Genomic DNA, 17,759 nt, shown 5'->3' with positions numbered 1-17,759 from the left:
AAATTGGTCTCTACGATATTCAACGCCAATGCATCGTAATTGAAATGTTATATGTAATTCACTTAAATTAGTTAAACTGCCCAATGCAGCATGTAGAGATACATGATCTGAAAATTACTAGTAATACAATTAAATATATATTTTCAAAACAGCAATTAAAAAAAAAGTTACCTCGTGTTGTACTTTCGCTATTTAGAACTGGTAACTTGCTCACATTTTCTCTTTGGCCAGTGATTAAGCCTGTCATTTCTGGCGAATAATTTCGGTTATCTGGAATATCAGCAGGTACTAAACTTCTTAAAGTTAATGATTGTATATATGGCCCACAGAGTTTCACCAGCTTTTTTACCTATAATATTTGTTAAATAAAAACACTATAAGTATTAAATTAACATAATAAAAGCGACAATACCAGACTACTTAATTACTTAAAAATATACAGTTTACAACATTTTATGTATTTTTTTTCATTTTAATAAATAGTCTTCACAATTTTTTAAAAATATAATTGTTTGTATGTAAGATAATTAATATACTACACCTTTTCAGGGTCATATTGTCTTGGATTCATTTTCTCTAAAATGTCTGCGTAATGTCGTTCCATATAAATATTTATCCAAGGTTTTTTATTTTCATCTACAGGATATTCCGTCCATTTTGAGTAATAACATCTTTTCCAAAATGTATCGTTTTTTACATTGTCTACTAATATTTGTAACGGAATATCAGTTTTTAAAACTTGTAAAAAGAATTCTCTGTCTTTTGCAATAAAATCATTCAGTTTTGGTGAACCTTGAGAAATTTTAATCATTAATTAATAAAAACGCAAAAACAGAATAAGTAAATATTGTAACTTACCAGTCCAATTTGCACTTAATTTTTTAATACATATTTGTGCGAGTGTTTGTGGATGATTTAAATTCCATTCAAAATTTTCAGCCTTAAGCTTTCTTTCTTTTTCTATGTCTTTTGTACTATTATAAGCGAGATAAGTACTTTGACTTATACCAACTGGAATCATCTTGTTTCCCGAACAATAACCAAGTTATGGTGTTTCTTATCGTGTAATATAATCAGCATCGTTTCTATGGTATCAAAATAACAGAAACGAACTATTTAATCATTAAATTGTAAATGTATCGGACCAATAACTTACTTTCTCTTATGCACGATACAGTTAAAATATATTAATTTACATAAAAATTATAATGTTCAAGTTAACATTTTTTCAATATGTATTTACGTGCTGCTGTGGTCTAGTGTCTGGATTTGGTCAGGTTACTATAATAAGGGTTCCTTTTTTTATAGACAATAACGCAAATGACTTAATCATTTTCGTGGCATCGAATAGAATAACGAGGCAGTTCACTTAAAATGTACGTCATGTATAATAAATATATAATCATTATTTAGAATTGTGAATATGTAGTAGAGCATACTTTCAGTTGACTGTACTGTAACTTAAACAATAGTACAAAGTCCCAGTGACTTTGTTGTATCGTTTAAATTACTGCATATTCCTAATATAACTAGCGGCCCGTCCCGTCTTCACATGGGCTTTTTTTTATTCAAGTAACGCTTATATCTTAAGAGAGAAAGATTTTTTTTTCTGTTACAATGGCTTATTAAACTCATAATAACTACTGAATGGAATAATCGAATTGAACAACTGAAAAAAGTAATCTAAGAACGTCCTTAGGCAAGGTAGAATGACGATTTATGCAAGGCGGCCGGCGATAGCTGGATGCGAGTAGCCGGAAAAAGACCACAGTGTCGTGCACTTGGAGAGGCCTATGTCCAGCAGTGGATAAAAACGAGCTGATGATGATGATGATGATGACGATGTATCTAAGTCTAGTCTAGTCTAGTCTAGTCAATCTTATTTAGTAATGAAATAGTCTCGAAAACAATATGAATTATTTGTATAAGAATTTAAATTTTAAACAGAACCAGAAGTAATATGAATTACCTTTATATCTAAATAGTTAGAATAAACACTTATTCTTTCATCTAATTTGTATTAACATGGTTGATATTTCTATTAATTTTTAAAATGTAAAAAGTAGTTAATGTGAAATAACGGTAATAGTTGGACATATGGTATCGGGGAGTTTTTTGTAAATATTGATATTGTAGGACATACTTTTGTTCTATGATCAATAGTTTCCGCAGCGCATGCGACGAAAGACGTTTTAGAGAATTTTATTTTAGTTTAAAGTAATTTATTCTAAATAAATTTTAGTAACATATTATTCATCTGTAATGTTTTTTATATGTGAAAAGTAAAGTATATAATTGAACCGAAACTTTGTTCGTTATCTACTCTAAGCTTAAACTTATATACATATGGGGATATGTATTTATTTCATGTGACAGCACTTTTTCTAAGCTGTCAATTCATAACTTTTTTAGTAAATGTCATAGTTGTCATATATAATTTTCTAATGTCTGCTGTCTGTCATTGTTATATTTATCATATTTGATACTATTTTTGTATAAATTACTAATGACAGTGTAAACATATTTTCTTAGCATCCGATCGCGTTCTATGAATAATATAAATACTTAAGAAAGACATGGATAAACACAACAGTTCAGAACTGTTAAATTCAGATTTTTCTCTTTCTAAAAATGCTAGTTCCGATTCATTGGATTCGGACTCCAAATCAAGTTCATTGAATTCTAAACACGGACAAGATTCCGTAAGTTTCCTAAAAGGATTAATTTATGCTTATTGAATTTTATAACTGTTGCGCACCTATTTTCTGAAGCTTTAAAATATTATGTGTAGGGCTTAATGCCCGATCGTCAATTGTTAGTATTCACCAACTACTCGGGATAGTTGTGTTGTTATATTATTATCTATTTAAATAAGATTCACGATGAGTAAAAACCGCGCAATTCATATTTGCTTATTCGTGAATCGTATACTTAGCCACAGAGAGCAAAATGAACTTTTGAAGGCTTGTACCTACTTGTTGTTATTTAAATAATTGTTTCTTGGCATCAAAGTTTTGAATTATATGAATTTTATAAAATGTGATATTTCAGACTCATGTCTTAGGAGACATACAGTTGTTGGATGGAGAAAAGGTGATGGGTGTGGCAAGAGATGTGACCTACCTGTGTCCCTACAGTGGTCCATCCCGGGGTGTTCTCAAAGTTACAAATTACCAGCTGCACTTTAGGCCTACAGAGCCAACATCGCTGCAGACAACTCTCAGTGTACCCCTTGGAGTTGTAAGTAATTTCAAACCAACCATTTTACATTTGACAAATTACATTAAAGTTAAGTAACATACTGAATAATACCCACAGCGGCACGAAAACTTCTTTTATAGGAAGTGCTCTTTTGCTATGCTTCTCTATTGTATGTTATTTAATATATTTCTGCAGACATTTCTGCAGGCTTATTCTGGCAGGATCTGGTAAAAAAAAGTATCTTTCAGATCTTGTAAAAGTAAAAATTAGAAAGCTAATTTACAGTTACATGATACAATCTCTTGTTGATACTGAAGTATTTTTCTTTTTGTGTAACTGATTTAGTCTTCCCTCAGTATTGTGAAAATTCATTGAAACTTTTGATAAGATTGACATTTACCTGTGTTTATTTTCCTTAAATACTTCAGGTATTATAGAAATTCTCATAATAGTATGCAACTAATAGTTAATTAAAATATATAATTTGTGTACAATAAAGAAGTATACAAGATAAAGACATGCTATATTCAAAGATAACACCATATTTTAAGTGTTTTTTGAAAATATCAGTTTATTTAAGTGACCTAAATATTCTGATATATACATTTTACAAAATTGGTACGATACATTCATAAAAAACAAGATTACTTTGTACTTACATTATTTATGCTAATTATGCCTAAAAAATACGATAATAATGCATAAACTCAAGGAAAACATTAAAAAAGTTTACTAATATTCTCTAAACATAATATTTATATGTTTCAATGTAGGTTTCTCGTATTGAAAAAGTAGGTGGAGCATCATCTAAAGGTGAAAATTCATATGGTATCGAAGTATTTTGTAAAGTAAGTATCTAATAAAAATCATAACTTATATGAATCTAACAATAGAACAGTGAAATTAATATGTCCCATTCCACAGGATATGCGTAATTTACGTTTTGCACACAAACAAGAGAACCACTCTCGTCGTGGTATATTTGAGAAATTGCAGCAACTTGCATTTCCTCTGTCACACAGACAACCAATATTTGCTTATAGCTATTCAGAGAGTTTTCCAGAGGATGGGTGGAATGTGTATGAACCAATCGCTGAATTGAGAAGAATGGTAAGAATATAGTTATTGTATTATCTTTAATTCGGCTACTTTATACAGACTACAGACTGTAATCAATGCTAGATATGCTTAATAAAATATGACAATTTTGATTATAAAACCTCTTTACATTGTATATAATTTTCAGGGTGTTAACAATGACATGTGGCGAATAACTCGTATAAATGACAAGTATGAGATATGCGATAGCTATCCAGCAGTATGGGCAGTACCAACCGCTGCTAATGATGACTTACTCCGGTCGGTAGCGGCGTTCCGCTCCAGAGGACGTATTCCAGTGTTAGCTTGGATACATCCAAGCTCACAAGCCACTATCACCAGATGTAGTCAGCCTCTTGTTGGGGTACGATATATGCGATTGTTATGTTTAGTATCTGAAATAATTTAATTATAAAATGTACGCAAGTTATTCAAATCAAATCAAATCAAATCAATTTTATTCAAGTAAACTTCACAATGAAGCGTTTTTGAATCGTCAATAATCAAATACTACCACCGTTTCGGAAAGCAGCTTCTAGCGAGAAGAAACGGCAAGAAACTCGCATAGTTGCTCTTTTCAAATAAACTAAAAACTCAAACTAATAACTCGGCCGAAAACCGAAACCAAAGCTGATTGGTTTTTGTAAAAATATTTGACTGAGGCCAAAAGTTTTAGTAAAATGCTAAGAAATATAAGTACAAGATACGCTAATAGTAAAATGAAATAGGATATCTCATCGTAAGTTTGTGGTCACTGTACACATATTACTTAACAAGATGGTAACTTTTGGAAATTCATAAAAAAATATTTACTAATTCGAAAATCATACAAGGATCACAATATGTTTCAGTTTATCTAAATTAGGGTGAAATGGCTTGCAATTAAATATAAAGCAATTGTAAGATGCCATCATCAGTGTTTTACCACCAAGAAGTTAGAAAAATTTAGCATATCATAAAATTATACAGTTTATTATTATTATTATTATTATTGGATAATCCAATGTACTTATATTATTTACTACCGATGATTACGTCCGGTTAGCAATTAAGTATGACTCCAACCCCCTCGACAGGGGCGTAGCTATCGTAGGGCAGGTGGTGCAGTGCACCAGGGCCCCGAAGTTCAAAGGGCCCTCTAAATTAAACCTTAAGCTTCTGAAGCTAGAAAAACATGACGACTGCGCACAAGATTTCTTATTGGTATCTACAATTTTAAATTGCAATTATTAGTTAAAGAGGGATGGGAAAGAAGGGGTGAGGGCCTGATTCTTTTTCTATGCACCGGGGCTCTTCCTCACCTAGCTACGCCACTGCCCTCGTATTGTGTCTTCTATCGTTACCTTTTTTCGGCTTTGGCCAAAACTTCGGCCATTATAGACCGAAAGCGGTTTTTTGTCCAAAGCTGGCCGAAACGGAATAATCATTAGGACGCCCGAATAACAAATTACTGATATCTTAAATGGATTTTTTTCCTCTATAAATTGTTGATGTTTTATGTTATTACCTGTTTATTCAATATTTTAGTGTTTCATTTTAGGTGAGCGGTAAACGTAGTAGAGAAGATGAAAGGTACATCCAATTGATTATGGACGCCAATGCGCAGGCGCATAAATTGTTTATTATGGATGCAAGGCCAAGTGCGAATGCAATCGCTAACAAGGCTAAAGGCGGCGGGTCTGTACATATTCTTTACTAACATTAAGTAATAGCATATAAATGTCCCATCAAATCAGTTAATGAGAGCGATTTAGAGATGAATCCATCATTCAATAACAAAATGGCTTGGTGAATGTGTTAAGGAATTCAATAAGAAATGCTTGTGATGATAGATTAGTTCTGTGTTTTAAAAAACAAGGCAAGAAAACGAGCAAGCCTGGCTTGTCTATATTCTATTTGACAATGCGAAAAATAAAGTGTCAGTTATCGTAATCAGTATATATTATGCGTTTAAAACTGGCTATTCATTAACGAAAGTTGAAAATAATACTTAATTTATTCAAAAATCAATAAATAAAAATGCATTATTTTAAACGACACAAAACGCTTCTGATTGGCCGGTCCTATGACATAGTCACTTGCTTGTTAACCTTGATTGTCTGCTATATGTACCACAGATTAAAATACAGGCAAGTGACGTCACCGACCCCATATTGTCCAAGTAGCGTTTTTGCGCGCTATTTAAATATGGAACTTTTAATATAATATTCTTCAGCAAATATGTACTAGAAATAAAAATATCAATTTTTACTGGGTTCCTTAATCTCTACTTCTCTACTTAATAATATAAAATGGATTTAAAAACCAGTCAAATAGCTTAATTATGTTTGTTGAATGTTAACCAATTGCGAATTTTCTAAATTATTAAGAAAATCACCAACCAAACTATAGTTTATTAAAAGATAGAGAATAAACGAGAATAGTCTTGATTACTATATTTTATAAAGACCTTGATCATTATTTGTTAATGTAGGTGTTATATTTTTATTGGCTTATTCCAGATATGAATCAGAAGATGCGTATCAAAATGCAGAACTTGTGTTCCTCGACATACACAACATTCACGTGATGAGGGAGAGCTTGAGGAAGCTGAAGGAACTTTGCTTCCCACAAATTGATCAAACAAGGTAATAAAATCTACACTAATATTATAAAGAGGAAAACTTTGTTTGTTTGGTTGTAATGAATAGGCTCAAAAACTACTGGACCGATTTTAAAAATTCTTTCACCATTCGAAAGCTAAATTAATCCCGCATAACATAGGCTAAATTTTATTTTTAAAAAAATAGGGTTCCGTAAGATATTTTGGGTTTTTCGGACAAAAAAGGAAAAAATCTACCAAAAAAGTTGATTTTTTGCGTATGATGCCTAAACTATAAAAGATAGAACTATAAAATGTTCTAACTCCGGTCCTTAGAGTGTGAAGAGGTAAAATTAATTCTATCTGTAAACAAATCATGTCAAACTATTAAATTTTTAACTTTTTTTATCTCACCTGATGATATGACCTCAAACTGTTAAAGTATTGTTTTATTGATTAACCTTATTTAAGGTGAAATATACTTTAAACAAATGAAAGATATAAACTAATTATAAATCGTGGGTACGAATATGCACGGTCAACAAAACATAAATACGTAATAAATTTTAATAATAAAGATAAAGTTTAATATGTTTATTGTATTATTTATACGTAACTACTTAGCGATCGCGACTTCGTTCGAGTTTTAGGGGGTTGGTGGTCCAACCACTGGGGAGCTATTTTCGCATATAAATCTATACAAATATTATAAATGAGCTATTTTATAATATTTGTATAGATTTATATAGATAGCACTAAATACCTTTATTAATTATTAATAAAGATATTTAGCAGTGCGATTAGCATGAAATTGTATATTTGTTTTATAATAATAATGTATTCCTTACATTCTTATGTAGTTATATAGTTCTTTACTATCTTATAAATGAGAAATATAATTATTAATTTTGTTCTGAAAAAGATTTGTTCACGGCACGTTTAGATTTGAATAATTTAAAGTGGCAAGGATTTATCTCTATAGATTTATCTATTACTAATATTATAAATTGCAGTGTCTATAAGATTAAAATAAACACTTTTTACTAAATGCGTATGTATGTATGAAGTGGTACACGGTACATATACCAAAATTTTTTTTTCAATTTTTATCTGTCTGTCTATCTGTCTATTTGTTCCGGCTAATCTCTACAACAGCTGGGCCGATTTTGACGGAACTTTCAATGGCAGAAACCAGATGTCATTAGGAGTAACTTAGGATAAAACATAACTTTTTTTTTTAAATTCAATCACAAACGGACGATAGTCTTATAATATAAATATTTTTTAATTATATACTTATTATATATTGTTTAGGTGGTTCAGCGGTATCGAAGCGAGTTGCTGGCTGAAACATATCAAATGCATTCTGGCGGGAGCGGTGCGCATTGTTGATAAGGTAACGAAAATATTATTCTGTTTCATTGCTATTCTCTGTAATGATATAATTGTTTACGCGCTGACCTTTTGCGCGTTACTCATCGTTGTAGGGTATTTTTAGTTGGAAAAATAATCAAGGTTGTTACACTTCTAAACATAATTAATGCAATTAGTTTCCAAATCGTGTTTTTTTTCCGGTTTCCCTAAAGTATTGGAATTTGATTCTTATACATTGGATTATTTATTATATATCTCATTTTATAGATATATTTTTTTGCCATAATTATGTGCCAATTTTTTTATATGGTTAACTTTTTGATAGAATATTGTTATCATTTAAAAATAGTTTAGAAAACTAGATAATAACAATAAAGGCCTCCTCTCCCTTTGAGGAGAAGGTTTGGAACATATTCACCACGCTGTTCCAATGCGGGTTGGTGGAATACACATGTGGCAGATTTTCTATGAAATTTGTCACATGCAGGTTTCCTCACGATGTTTTCCTTCACCGCTGAGTGCGAGATGAATTATAAAGACAAATTAAGCACATGAATCAGTGAAAGAATAATTTTTAAAACAAAAAATGGTCGGCTTTATTTTTAAAAGAATATACGTATAGTACGACACAACTTAGATGTCGCATCGGCAAAATTCGTTAAACCGATCACATCCTTATTGAGTACGCTATCCCAAATTATCAATATTTATTTCTCATGCGAATATGATCTTTGCACAAACGTAATAACTTGTAATATCATATGACCTAATATATTCGTCAATTTGACACCTCCAGTTACATGCACTTGTTTTCTCTGACGCAAGAATCTATAGTGACGAATAGCGTCGAATGGCGCGATAGGGAGCTATTTCTGGTTGTGTAAATCGGCAGTAATCGGTTTTATTTTCATTCCATTGCATTTTCCGATGCTACATGTAATTTGTGTCGTACTATACAAATTTTGTTTAAATAGTAAACATAAACAAAAACTTATGAATGCTTTCTAATTAATGTTGTCTTAAATTTACGCGATTATTACACATTTAAATAAAACTAATTATAACGGATGAATCGCGTATATTAATTATTATTATAGACCACGGGTTAACCCGTGACCACGAACACTGCAAAGTGCTCGAAACGTCGGGATGTTTAAAAATAATTAATATACGCGATTCATCCGTTATAATTAGTTTTATTTAAATGCTTTCTAATTTTTAGGTGGAGAATCACAAAACGTCAGTACTAGTTCACTGTTCTGATGGCTGGGACCGCACGGCGCAGCTGACGGCGCTGGCCATGCTAATGCTCGACCCGTACTACCGAACGCTTAGGGGCTTCCAAGTGCTCATCGAAAAGGAATGGCTCTCTTTTGGCCATAAATTCCAACTTGTTAGTAGAACTTGTATTTATGAATTGTGTTTAATTCTGACTAATGCTTGTTTTAGAGCTGGTAAAGTAGTGATCTTGTCGATTTAAGTAATAGATGCATTTTTGTTTGTACGCAAACTCTTGGACTTCAAAAATGTTTAAAGAATATTTTTTTTTCTCATTAAAAACAAACAGTCACTTACATGAGAATTAATATGTAAAAAAGAAAAAATAATAATAATAACATAACATAAAGGATATAAATTGTTTTGTGTGTCGATTTAAGCTCTAGATGCATTTTTGTTTGTTCGCAAACTCTTGGGTTTCAAAAAAGTTTAAAGAATATTTTTTTTTCTCATTAAAAACAAACAGTCACTTACATGAGAATTAATATGTAAAAAAGAAAAAATAATAATAACATAACATAAAGTATATAAATTGTTTTGTGTGCTTACATTAAAAAGGTTATTCTACTTCAATCATTTTACATTATTTTAATAATTAAGTATTTCACGGTTCACAATATTTCGATAGTTTAAAATCTGACAAGATAGATTGTAATTTAATGACCTTTGTAATCTAACAATAACATATACATAACCACCCGCCGCCGAGTCGATGTAGAAAAAGCACATTATTTTTATATATAGTCTTGGGTCTGGGTGTTGGTGGTACCGTCATAACTTCTGATTTTCATAACACAAGTGGTTTAGATACTTATATTTCATTTCTTTCCAATAATACTAGGAAAAGGAAAAAACTTGTTACGCCTAGTACCCGATTACACAGGGTTAGTAACTCTTTTTTGAGGCAATGTATATGTTTTGATAAAAGGATCCCAAAAAACGTTCAACAATATTCAATTATAAAATTCAATATTCAGTTAAAAAGCGTTTGTGTGCTAAAGAATATTACAGCACTAAAACTTTCTAGTTGACTGCACACCTTGGGAATGAGTTAATCGCCTCCAGGCTGTTTCAAATAACAAAAATATGTTTATTATTGTATATTGTAACATGATATTATTATAAAAGTAGATCCCGCTGAGTTTCTTTTGCCGGTTCAGGTCTGAGGTATCATATTCCGAGCTGGTGGTAGATTTTCGACTATAAATAAGAAAGTGTAAACACTTCCATTTTGAATAAAGGTTTTTGATTTTGACTTTGATTGGGAACATAGTAACGTATGAGATGTTGTTAAAATTAAAAAAAATATATATATAATGTTGTCTTAGATTTTCGCGATTATTATACATTGAAATAAAACTAGTTTTAACGGATTTAAATCGCGTATATTAATTATTTTTATCCTCCCGACGTTTCGAGCACTTTACAGCGTTCGGGGTCACGGGTAGACTAGTTAAAACTATAGTCTGTTCGCGTTAAGAATGCAGTGAGTTGTCATTGTTTACCGGCCTTACTCCGCCACTTGACCAATCAAATATTTTTAATAGTAGGGTAAAGGTGTTTGGATATTTGTGTTAAAATTCCAACAAATTATATTTGTTTTAAAGGCTAAGTTAAATGAATTTAAAAAATACACATTAACGTAAAACATCGAAATTAAGTCATTCATATTTTAATCATTATTACAAGTGTTTTAGTTTTTATAATAAAAGAATTTTCTGCAGCGAGTTCCATAACATCATCTAAATCCCACATGGCAATTTCTTCTTGTAAGTCGTGGTCGCAGCATTTCTCGCACTTTTTTTTTTACAAATTGGTGTGGTATTAATTTTTTTTTAAATATCAGTTAATAATTAATTAAATCCACAACCATCACGTTCGAACTTATGTCTTTAACTGTTCAATGTGAACTTGACTTTGGAATTTGAAAAGATTTGATTGGTCAAAGGGGCCGGTAAACAATGACAACTCACTGCATTCTTAACGCGAACAGGCTGTAGTTTTATTTCAATAAATAATTAAACGAATATGGATATAAATTCGTCTGAAGTCAGAAATTCGATAAAACTAGTTTTATTTCAATAAATAATTAAACGAATATGCATATAAATTCGTCTGAAGTCAGAAATCCGATAAAACTAGTTTTATTTTAAATAATTAACCGAATGTGCATATGAATTCGTCTGAAGTCAGAAATCCGTTAAAACTAGTTTTATTTCAATAAATAATTAAACGAATATGCATCTAAATTCGTCTGAAGTCAGAAATCCGTTAAAACTAGTTTTATTTCAATAAACAATTAAACGAATATGGATATAAATTCGTCTGAAGTCAGAAATCCGATAAAACTAGTTTTATTTTAAATAATTAACCGAATATGCATATGAATTCGTCTGAAGTCGGATGTCTGTCTGTCTCTGTGTGTTGCTTGGCGGTCGTTGACGTTATTTTTCTATATTGTCTTGTGTGTGTGTGTGTGTGTGTGTGTGTTGGTTGGCGGTCGTTGACGTTATTTTTCTATATTGTCTTGTGTGTGTGTGTGTGTGTGTGTGTGTGTGTGTGTGTGTGTGTGTGTGTGTGTGTGTGTGTGTGTGTGTGTGTGTGTTGGTTGGCGGTCGTTGACGTTGTGTGGGGGTGTTGCAGCGCATCGGGCACGGCGACGAGCGGCACTCGGACGCGGACCGCTCGCCGGTGTTCGTGCAGTGGGTGGACTGCGTGTGGCAGCTGCAGCAGCAGTTCCCGACCGCGTTCGAGTTCACGGAGCGCCTTCTCATCGCGATCGTCGACCACCTCTACTCGTGCCGATTCGGGACATTCCTCTTCAACACCGAGCGCGAGAGGTTTAGGGAAGGCGAGTGACTTTGTTATATATATTTTACTTCAATTATTGTCAGTTAGTGCGTGCCCAAGTTTTTTAGTTGTCCTTAATTTTCAAAAATGACCGAATGAATTTTGTAGATCCTAAAGTTATATTGCTGTATGTGTGCGTGTGTGTATATATGTATAGTACGACACAAATTAGATGTAGCATCGGAAAATGCAATGGAATGAAAATAAAACCGATTACTGACGATTTACACGACCAATATAAGTAGCTCCCTATCGCGCCATTCGACGCTATTCGTCGCTATAGATTCACGTGTCAGAGAAAGCAAGTGCATGTAAATCGACGCGTCGAATTGACGAATATATTAGGTTATATGATATTACAAGTTATTATGTTTGCGTAAAGATCATATTCGCATGAGAAAAATATTGATAATTTGGGATACCGTACTCAATTCGGATGTGATCGGTTTTACGAATTTTGCCGATGCGACATCTAAGTTGTGTCGTACTATATTTTACTTCAATTATTGTCGATTAGTGCGAGCCCAATTTTTTTTAGAGACTCCTTTTGAATATACATTGGAAAATATACAATGATTGAATCAATTTTGGAGATCCTTAAGTTATATTGCTATATGTGTGCGTGTGTGTGTATATATGTGTGCGTGTGTGTGTATATATGTATGTGTGTCTGTATAAGCGGATAGACGTTTCGACATTCCTTTGTTTTACTAGTAATATTTCTTACTTCAATTATTGTCGGTTAGTGTGAGCCCAAGTTTCTTTAGAGACTCCTTTGGAAAATATACAATAATTGAATCAATTTTGGAGATCCTTAATTTATATTGCTATATGTGTGCGTGTGTGTGTATATATGTATGTGTGTCTGTATACTCGGATAGACGTTTCGACATTCCTTTGTTTTACTAGTAATATTTCTTACTTCAATTATTGTCGGTTAGTGTGAGCCCAATTTTTTTTAGAGACTCCTTTTGAATATACCTTGGAAAATATACAATAATTGAATCAATTTTGGAGATCCTTAAGTTATATTGCTATATGTGTGCGTGTGTGTATATATGTATGTGTGTGTCTGCATACGTGGATAGACGTTTCGACATTCTTTTGTTTTACTAGTAATATTGATTTTATACCAATGTGTACATTTCTTATCTTTATAGAAGTCAAAACAAAGACTGTATCGCTATGGTCTTACATCAACAGTCGCCAGAATCTGTACCTCAATCCATTGTACTGGGGTCCCTCATCGTTCAGTCCAAATACGCCTCCGTCACAGTTCTCGAGGCCACAGATGGTGCTGGTTCCGGTTGCCTCACTGAGAATCATTAAACTTTGGAAGGCCCTGTATTGTAGATGGAATCCGACTATGCGGCAACAGGTATGTTTTCGAAATAATAGGTTGGGGAAAAAGTTGGGGAAAAAGTCGTATTTTATATGAAAATTCAAAAAGTTTTTTTTATAGTTTATTTACATTTGACTAAAGTATGTAGGTGCCATTTTGTTCCATAACTTTTTGCCATCTTGTTGGTAGTGACATGATCCCATTGCTGTAAAAATTTTGGGGCTTCTGATCGAAAAACTGCGACAAGTGGTTTTGGCAGTCCTCTCGTGATGTTAACCTGACACTGCCTAAGGAATTCTGCAGAGACCGAAACAGATGAAAATCTGAAGGTGCAAGGTCAGGACTATACGGCGGATGCATTAATACCTCCCAGCCAAACTCTCGTAATTTTTGTTGAGTGGCTAAAGATGTGTGAGGTTGTCATGGTGAAAAACCACACCCCTTCTGTTGATCAATTCTGGCCGCTTTCTCTCAATTTCTTGCTTCAATCTCATCAATTGTTCGCAATACAGTTCTGAATCGATGGTCCTGCCGGGCGGTAACAGCGCATAATGAATGATGCCCTTCCAATCCCACCATACACACAGCATTACATTGTTGCGAGTTAATCCGGGTTTTGCCACAGTCTGTGAAGCTTGACCGGCCTTTGACCACGATCTTTTTCGCACGTTCTTGTCGTATGTGATCCACTTTTCATCACCAGTTATCAGCTTCTTCAAATATGGTCCGGTTTCATTACGTCGTAATAAAGAATCACAAATGAGTACACGGTTCATTAGGTTTCTTTCAGTGAGTTCATGAGGCACCCATATATCGAGCTTTTTTGTGTACCCAGCTTTATTCAAATGAGTCAAAACCGTTTTGTGGTCAATTGCCAGTTCTTCAGCTACATCGTAACTACTAATATGCCGATCTCGCTCCACTTTTTCAAAAATGGCATCAATTTTGTCCGTAACAGGGCGACCAGAGCGAGATGCATCTTTGATATCAAAATTTCCGGCTTGAAAACGCTTAAACTAAACTTGCGCTACTCTCACAGATACTGCATTAGGTCCATAAACATAAAATTTTTTCGCGGCTTGAGTTGCATTTTTACCTTTTTTATAGTAAAATTTTAAAATGTATCGAATTTCTTCTTTAGATTCACTCATTTTAACAACAACAAAAACAAATGAAAATCACACAAATTCCTAATTTGAATTTGGAAGTGCCTTCTTTAAAATAAAAACTTTTTAATGATACCAAAACCAGCCAGATACAAATGGTATAGCCAAAGAGATTTTATTACAAGTTCATACATACTATATGCGAAAAGACTTTTTCCCCAACCTAATATATAGTATATTTTAGTAAAACTAAAAGTTTTGGGAGAATCTGTAAGGGGTGTTAACATCCACAACAATCTGTAATTCTACCATAAAACAATAATATATAATAATATTTTATTTTTGAGTAATTGCCGGTGTGACTACTTTACCTAGGTTGTTCAATCGGTCGTGAAATATTTATTCATGGGTTAATATAAATTATAACAAGATCAGGTATATAAGGGATGAAAGCAAGAAACTATATATTTATACTATGAAGTGTTCTGACGTGTCTTGCGGGCGGCAGGACCCCATCTACCAGCGCACGCGCGAGCTGGTGGCGCTGCGCGCGCAGCTGGAGGCGGCGGCGGGCGCGGCGGCGGGCGACCACGCGGCGCGCCAGCTGCGGCGCGGCCTCACGCCGCCGCGCGTCGCCAGCCCGCACCACGCCTAGCGCCGCGTCTACGCCGCCTCTACGCCGCGTCTACGTCGACCCTACGCCGCCGGTACGCCGCAAACATGTCACGTGCATTACCTACGCTTGTGATCCCATGGGATAGCGAGTTACGAAAGGAGAAGTTTGGTTACAGGACCAAAGGCTTTTTACTTTGCTAGAATTCTAGATATTGAACTCCCTTTGAGAAATTCTTGACAGAAAAGTCCAATATCTTTTTATTATAGCTAGCGCGCACTGGTGATTTTTATCATGGTGACTGTTTCGTCACTCTTGTCAAGTCCGTGAATATGTATGGAGTTGCGTGCATGTTACGACGTGACAATTGGGTGACATTTGTGTCCGCCGACTGGCGAACAAGCCCGTGACGAAACTGTCAGCGCCGTTACATTTTTTTATAGCAATGCGCGCACTATCGACAAATTTGTCACTCTTGTCGTCTTTGGCGTGCGTAAAATTGCGTCATCTATTCAAAACGTAAATATTCGTGTAGAAGATATTGATAATGATATTCTAACAGAAGAAGTAGAAAAAGTATAAAAAAAGAGATAAAACAATTGAAAGAGTATTCAAATATTCACGTGAAAATTAAAGCGTGGGACGAAATTAGTACCCAGTATTCTCTTCGCTTTCTTTGTCTGCCGAGTCTCACGAGTTCACAGAGAACGACAGTTTCTTCGAAATCCATAGTGGCAAATGACATTTCAAAAATGTTTTGTCACTGTCTCTATTAATGAGCGCACTCTGGAAACATGACGTGACAATAACAAACACTGTAAAGTCACCGTGACAAAAATCACCAGTGCGCGCTAGCTCTTACGCGACGTTTGTTTGATGTTGGAATCTCTAACCTAGGAGAACTCGTGGTCCTATAAGCAATTAGACCAATGGGACACCAGACATCCACATTGTAAACAGTGACGTATTTTATGTGGCAGAGCCTTTAATTAGCCAACTTTCACGATGTTCAGTCCGACGTAATCAATTATAACACGTCCATTCTTATATAAAATATATGGTGTCTTGGCCTTACAAACAAACACTAAAAGTAACATTTGTTTTCCAGCTGATAATGTATAAAATCACAAAATTGATTTATATTATAATATGCATTTATACTACACGTAATCCTTCCCCTTTAATAACTCTGTTTATATATATAAATATTTTTTGTTACAGATTTAATGTTTTCACATTTTCTGAAATCCAGAAAGCTGCCTTTAGAATACATTCTTATAATAAAACATATTAATTTAGTATTAAATTTATTTAATAAGACCTTTTAAATAGCCGAGCTAGTATTAAATAACAACAAATTATTAATATTATTATTTTAAAGACTTGTTTATTTTATATGTTATTTTTGAAATCAATGTAAAATGAATGTTTTAAGTGCATAAAATGAGTAAGATTGTTCTTCAAATATAAATAAATATTATAGCTTTTAATAATATATTTTACTTTTATTTTAGTATTAAAATATTCCTAACAAAACGTATAATTTTTTAAATATACTGTTTTGATAATTGTACAGTCTGAGTAAGAAAACCTTCGTCAGTTTACAATTTCATTCCCTATATCAACTCTTAAACTCTTAATACCTTTTGAATCTAAACATCAAAGCATTGCGACGCAATGTGTCATTCTCAATCGTTAAAGCTCATACTGTGCACACGAAAATAAATCTTAAGGTGACGAGCCTTTTCTTACCTCGACTGTACACTATCATTATATAACTTAATTGCGAAAAACAATAGATAAACAGATTTTATTGATAATTATATAAATATGTCTTAATATTGAAATCTCGGAGAAACCCGCTTGACTCAAATAATATTTATTTGCTGAAAGAATGTGTACATTTAAAAAAAATTGGATTGGAATTTTTAAAAAAAGTATACAATAAAATGAAATACAATAAAATACTTGTTGGTAGGGCTTTATGCAAGCCCGTCTGGGTAAGTACCACCCACTCATCAGTTATTCTACCGCCAAATAACAGTACTCGGTATTGTTGTGTTCCGGTTTGAAGGGTGAGTGAGCCAGTGTAACTACAGGCACAAGGGACATAACATCTTAGTTCCCAAGCTTGGTGGCACATTGACGATGTAAGGAATAGTTAATATTTCTTACAGCGTCATTGTCTATGAGTGATGGTGACCACTTACCATCAGGTGGCCTATGTGCTCGTCCACCAACCTATAACATAAAAAAACTGTTTTTTTAATGGATTTTCTTACCTTGGAGTTGCTTTAGGCATTTCCGTTTTACTCT

General features: G+C 33.3%; 1 protein-coding gene across 1 annotated transcript; it reads left to right on the top strand.

Moving 5' to 3' along the window:
- The first annotated feature begins 2,419 nt into the window (after nucleotides 1–2,419).
- On the top strand, nucleotides 2,420–16,938 carry LOC124539829 (myotubularin-related protein 2). The gene is made up of 13 exons (XM_047117191.1): nucleotides 2,420–2,702; nucleotides 3,052–3,240; nucleotides 3,975–4,049; nucleotides 4,126–4,311; nucleotides 4,448–4,663; nucleotides 5,840–5,976; nucleotides 6,801–6,926; nucleotides 8,195–8,276; nucleotides 9,477–9,647; nucleotides 12,176–12,383; nucleotides 13,543–13,760; nucleotides 15,339–15,537; nucleotides 16,665–16,938. The coding sequence occupies exons 1-12, from the start codon at nucleotides 2,577–2,579 to the stop codon at nucleotides 15,483–15,485; spliced, it is 1,881 nt and encodes a 626-aa protein (XP_046973147.1). The 5' UTR covers nucleotides 2,420–2,576; the 3' UTR covers nucleotides 15,486–15,537; nucleotides 16,665–16,938.
- Nucleotides 16,939–17,759: the final 821 nt, after the last annotated feature.

The sequence above is a fragment of the Vanessa cardui genome, chromosome 2, assembly GCF_905220365.1.
Source record: "Vanessa cardui chromosome 2, ilVanCard2.1, whole genome shotgun sequence".
In the NCBI taxonomy this organism is placed as follows: Eukaryota; Metazoa; Arthropoda; class Insecta; order Lepidoptera; family Nymphalidae; genus Vanessa; species Vanessa cardui.
The sequence above is the reverse complement of the archived record's forward strand: the minus strand, read 5'-3'. Positions and strand labels throughout refer to the sequence as shown.

What these genes read in the sequence shown, in the direction of transcription:
- LOC124539829 (XM_047117191.1), top strand. Translation starts at nt 2,577, where the DNA reads ATGGATAAACACAACAGTTCAGAACTGTTAAATTCAGATTTTTCTCTT. An exon ending in GTAGTCAGCCTCTTGTTGGG is followed by an intron (nt 4,664 to 5,839) that starts GTACGATATATG and finishes GTTTCATTTTAG; the next exon opens with GTGAGCGGTAAACGTAGTAG. An exon ending in ATCCGACTATGCGGCAACAG is followed by an intron (nt 13,761 to 15,338) that starts GTATGTTTTCGA and finishes TGCGGGCGGCAG; the next exon opens with GACCCCATCTACCAGCGCAC.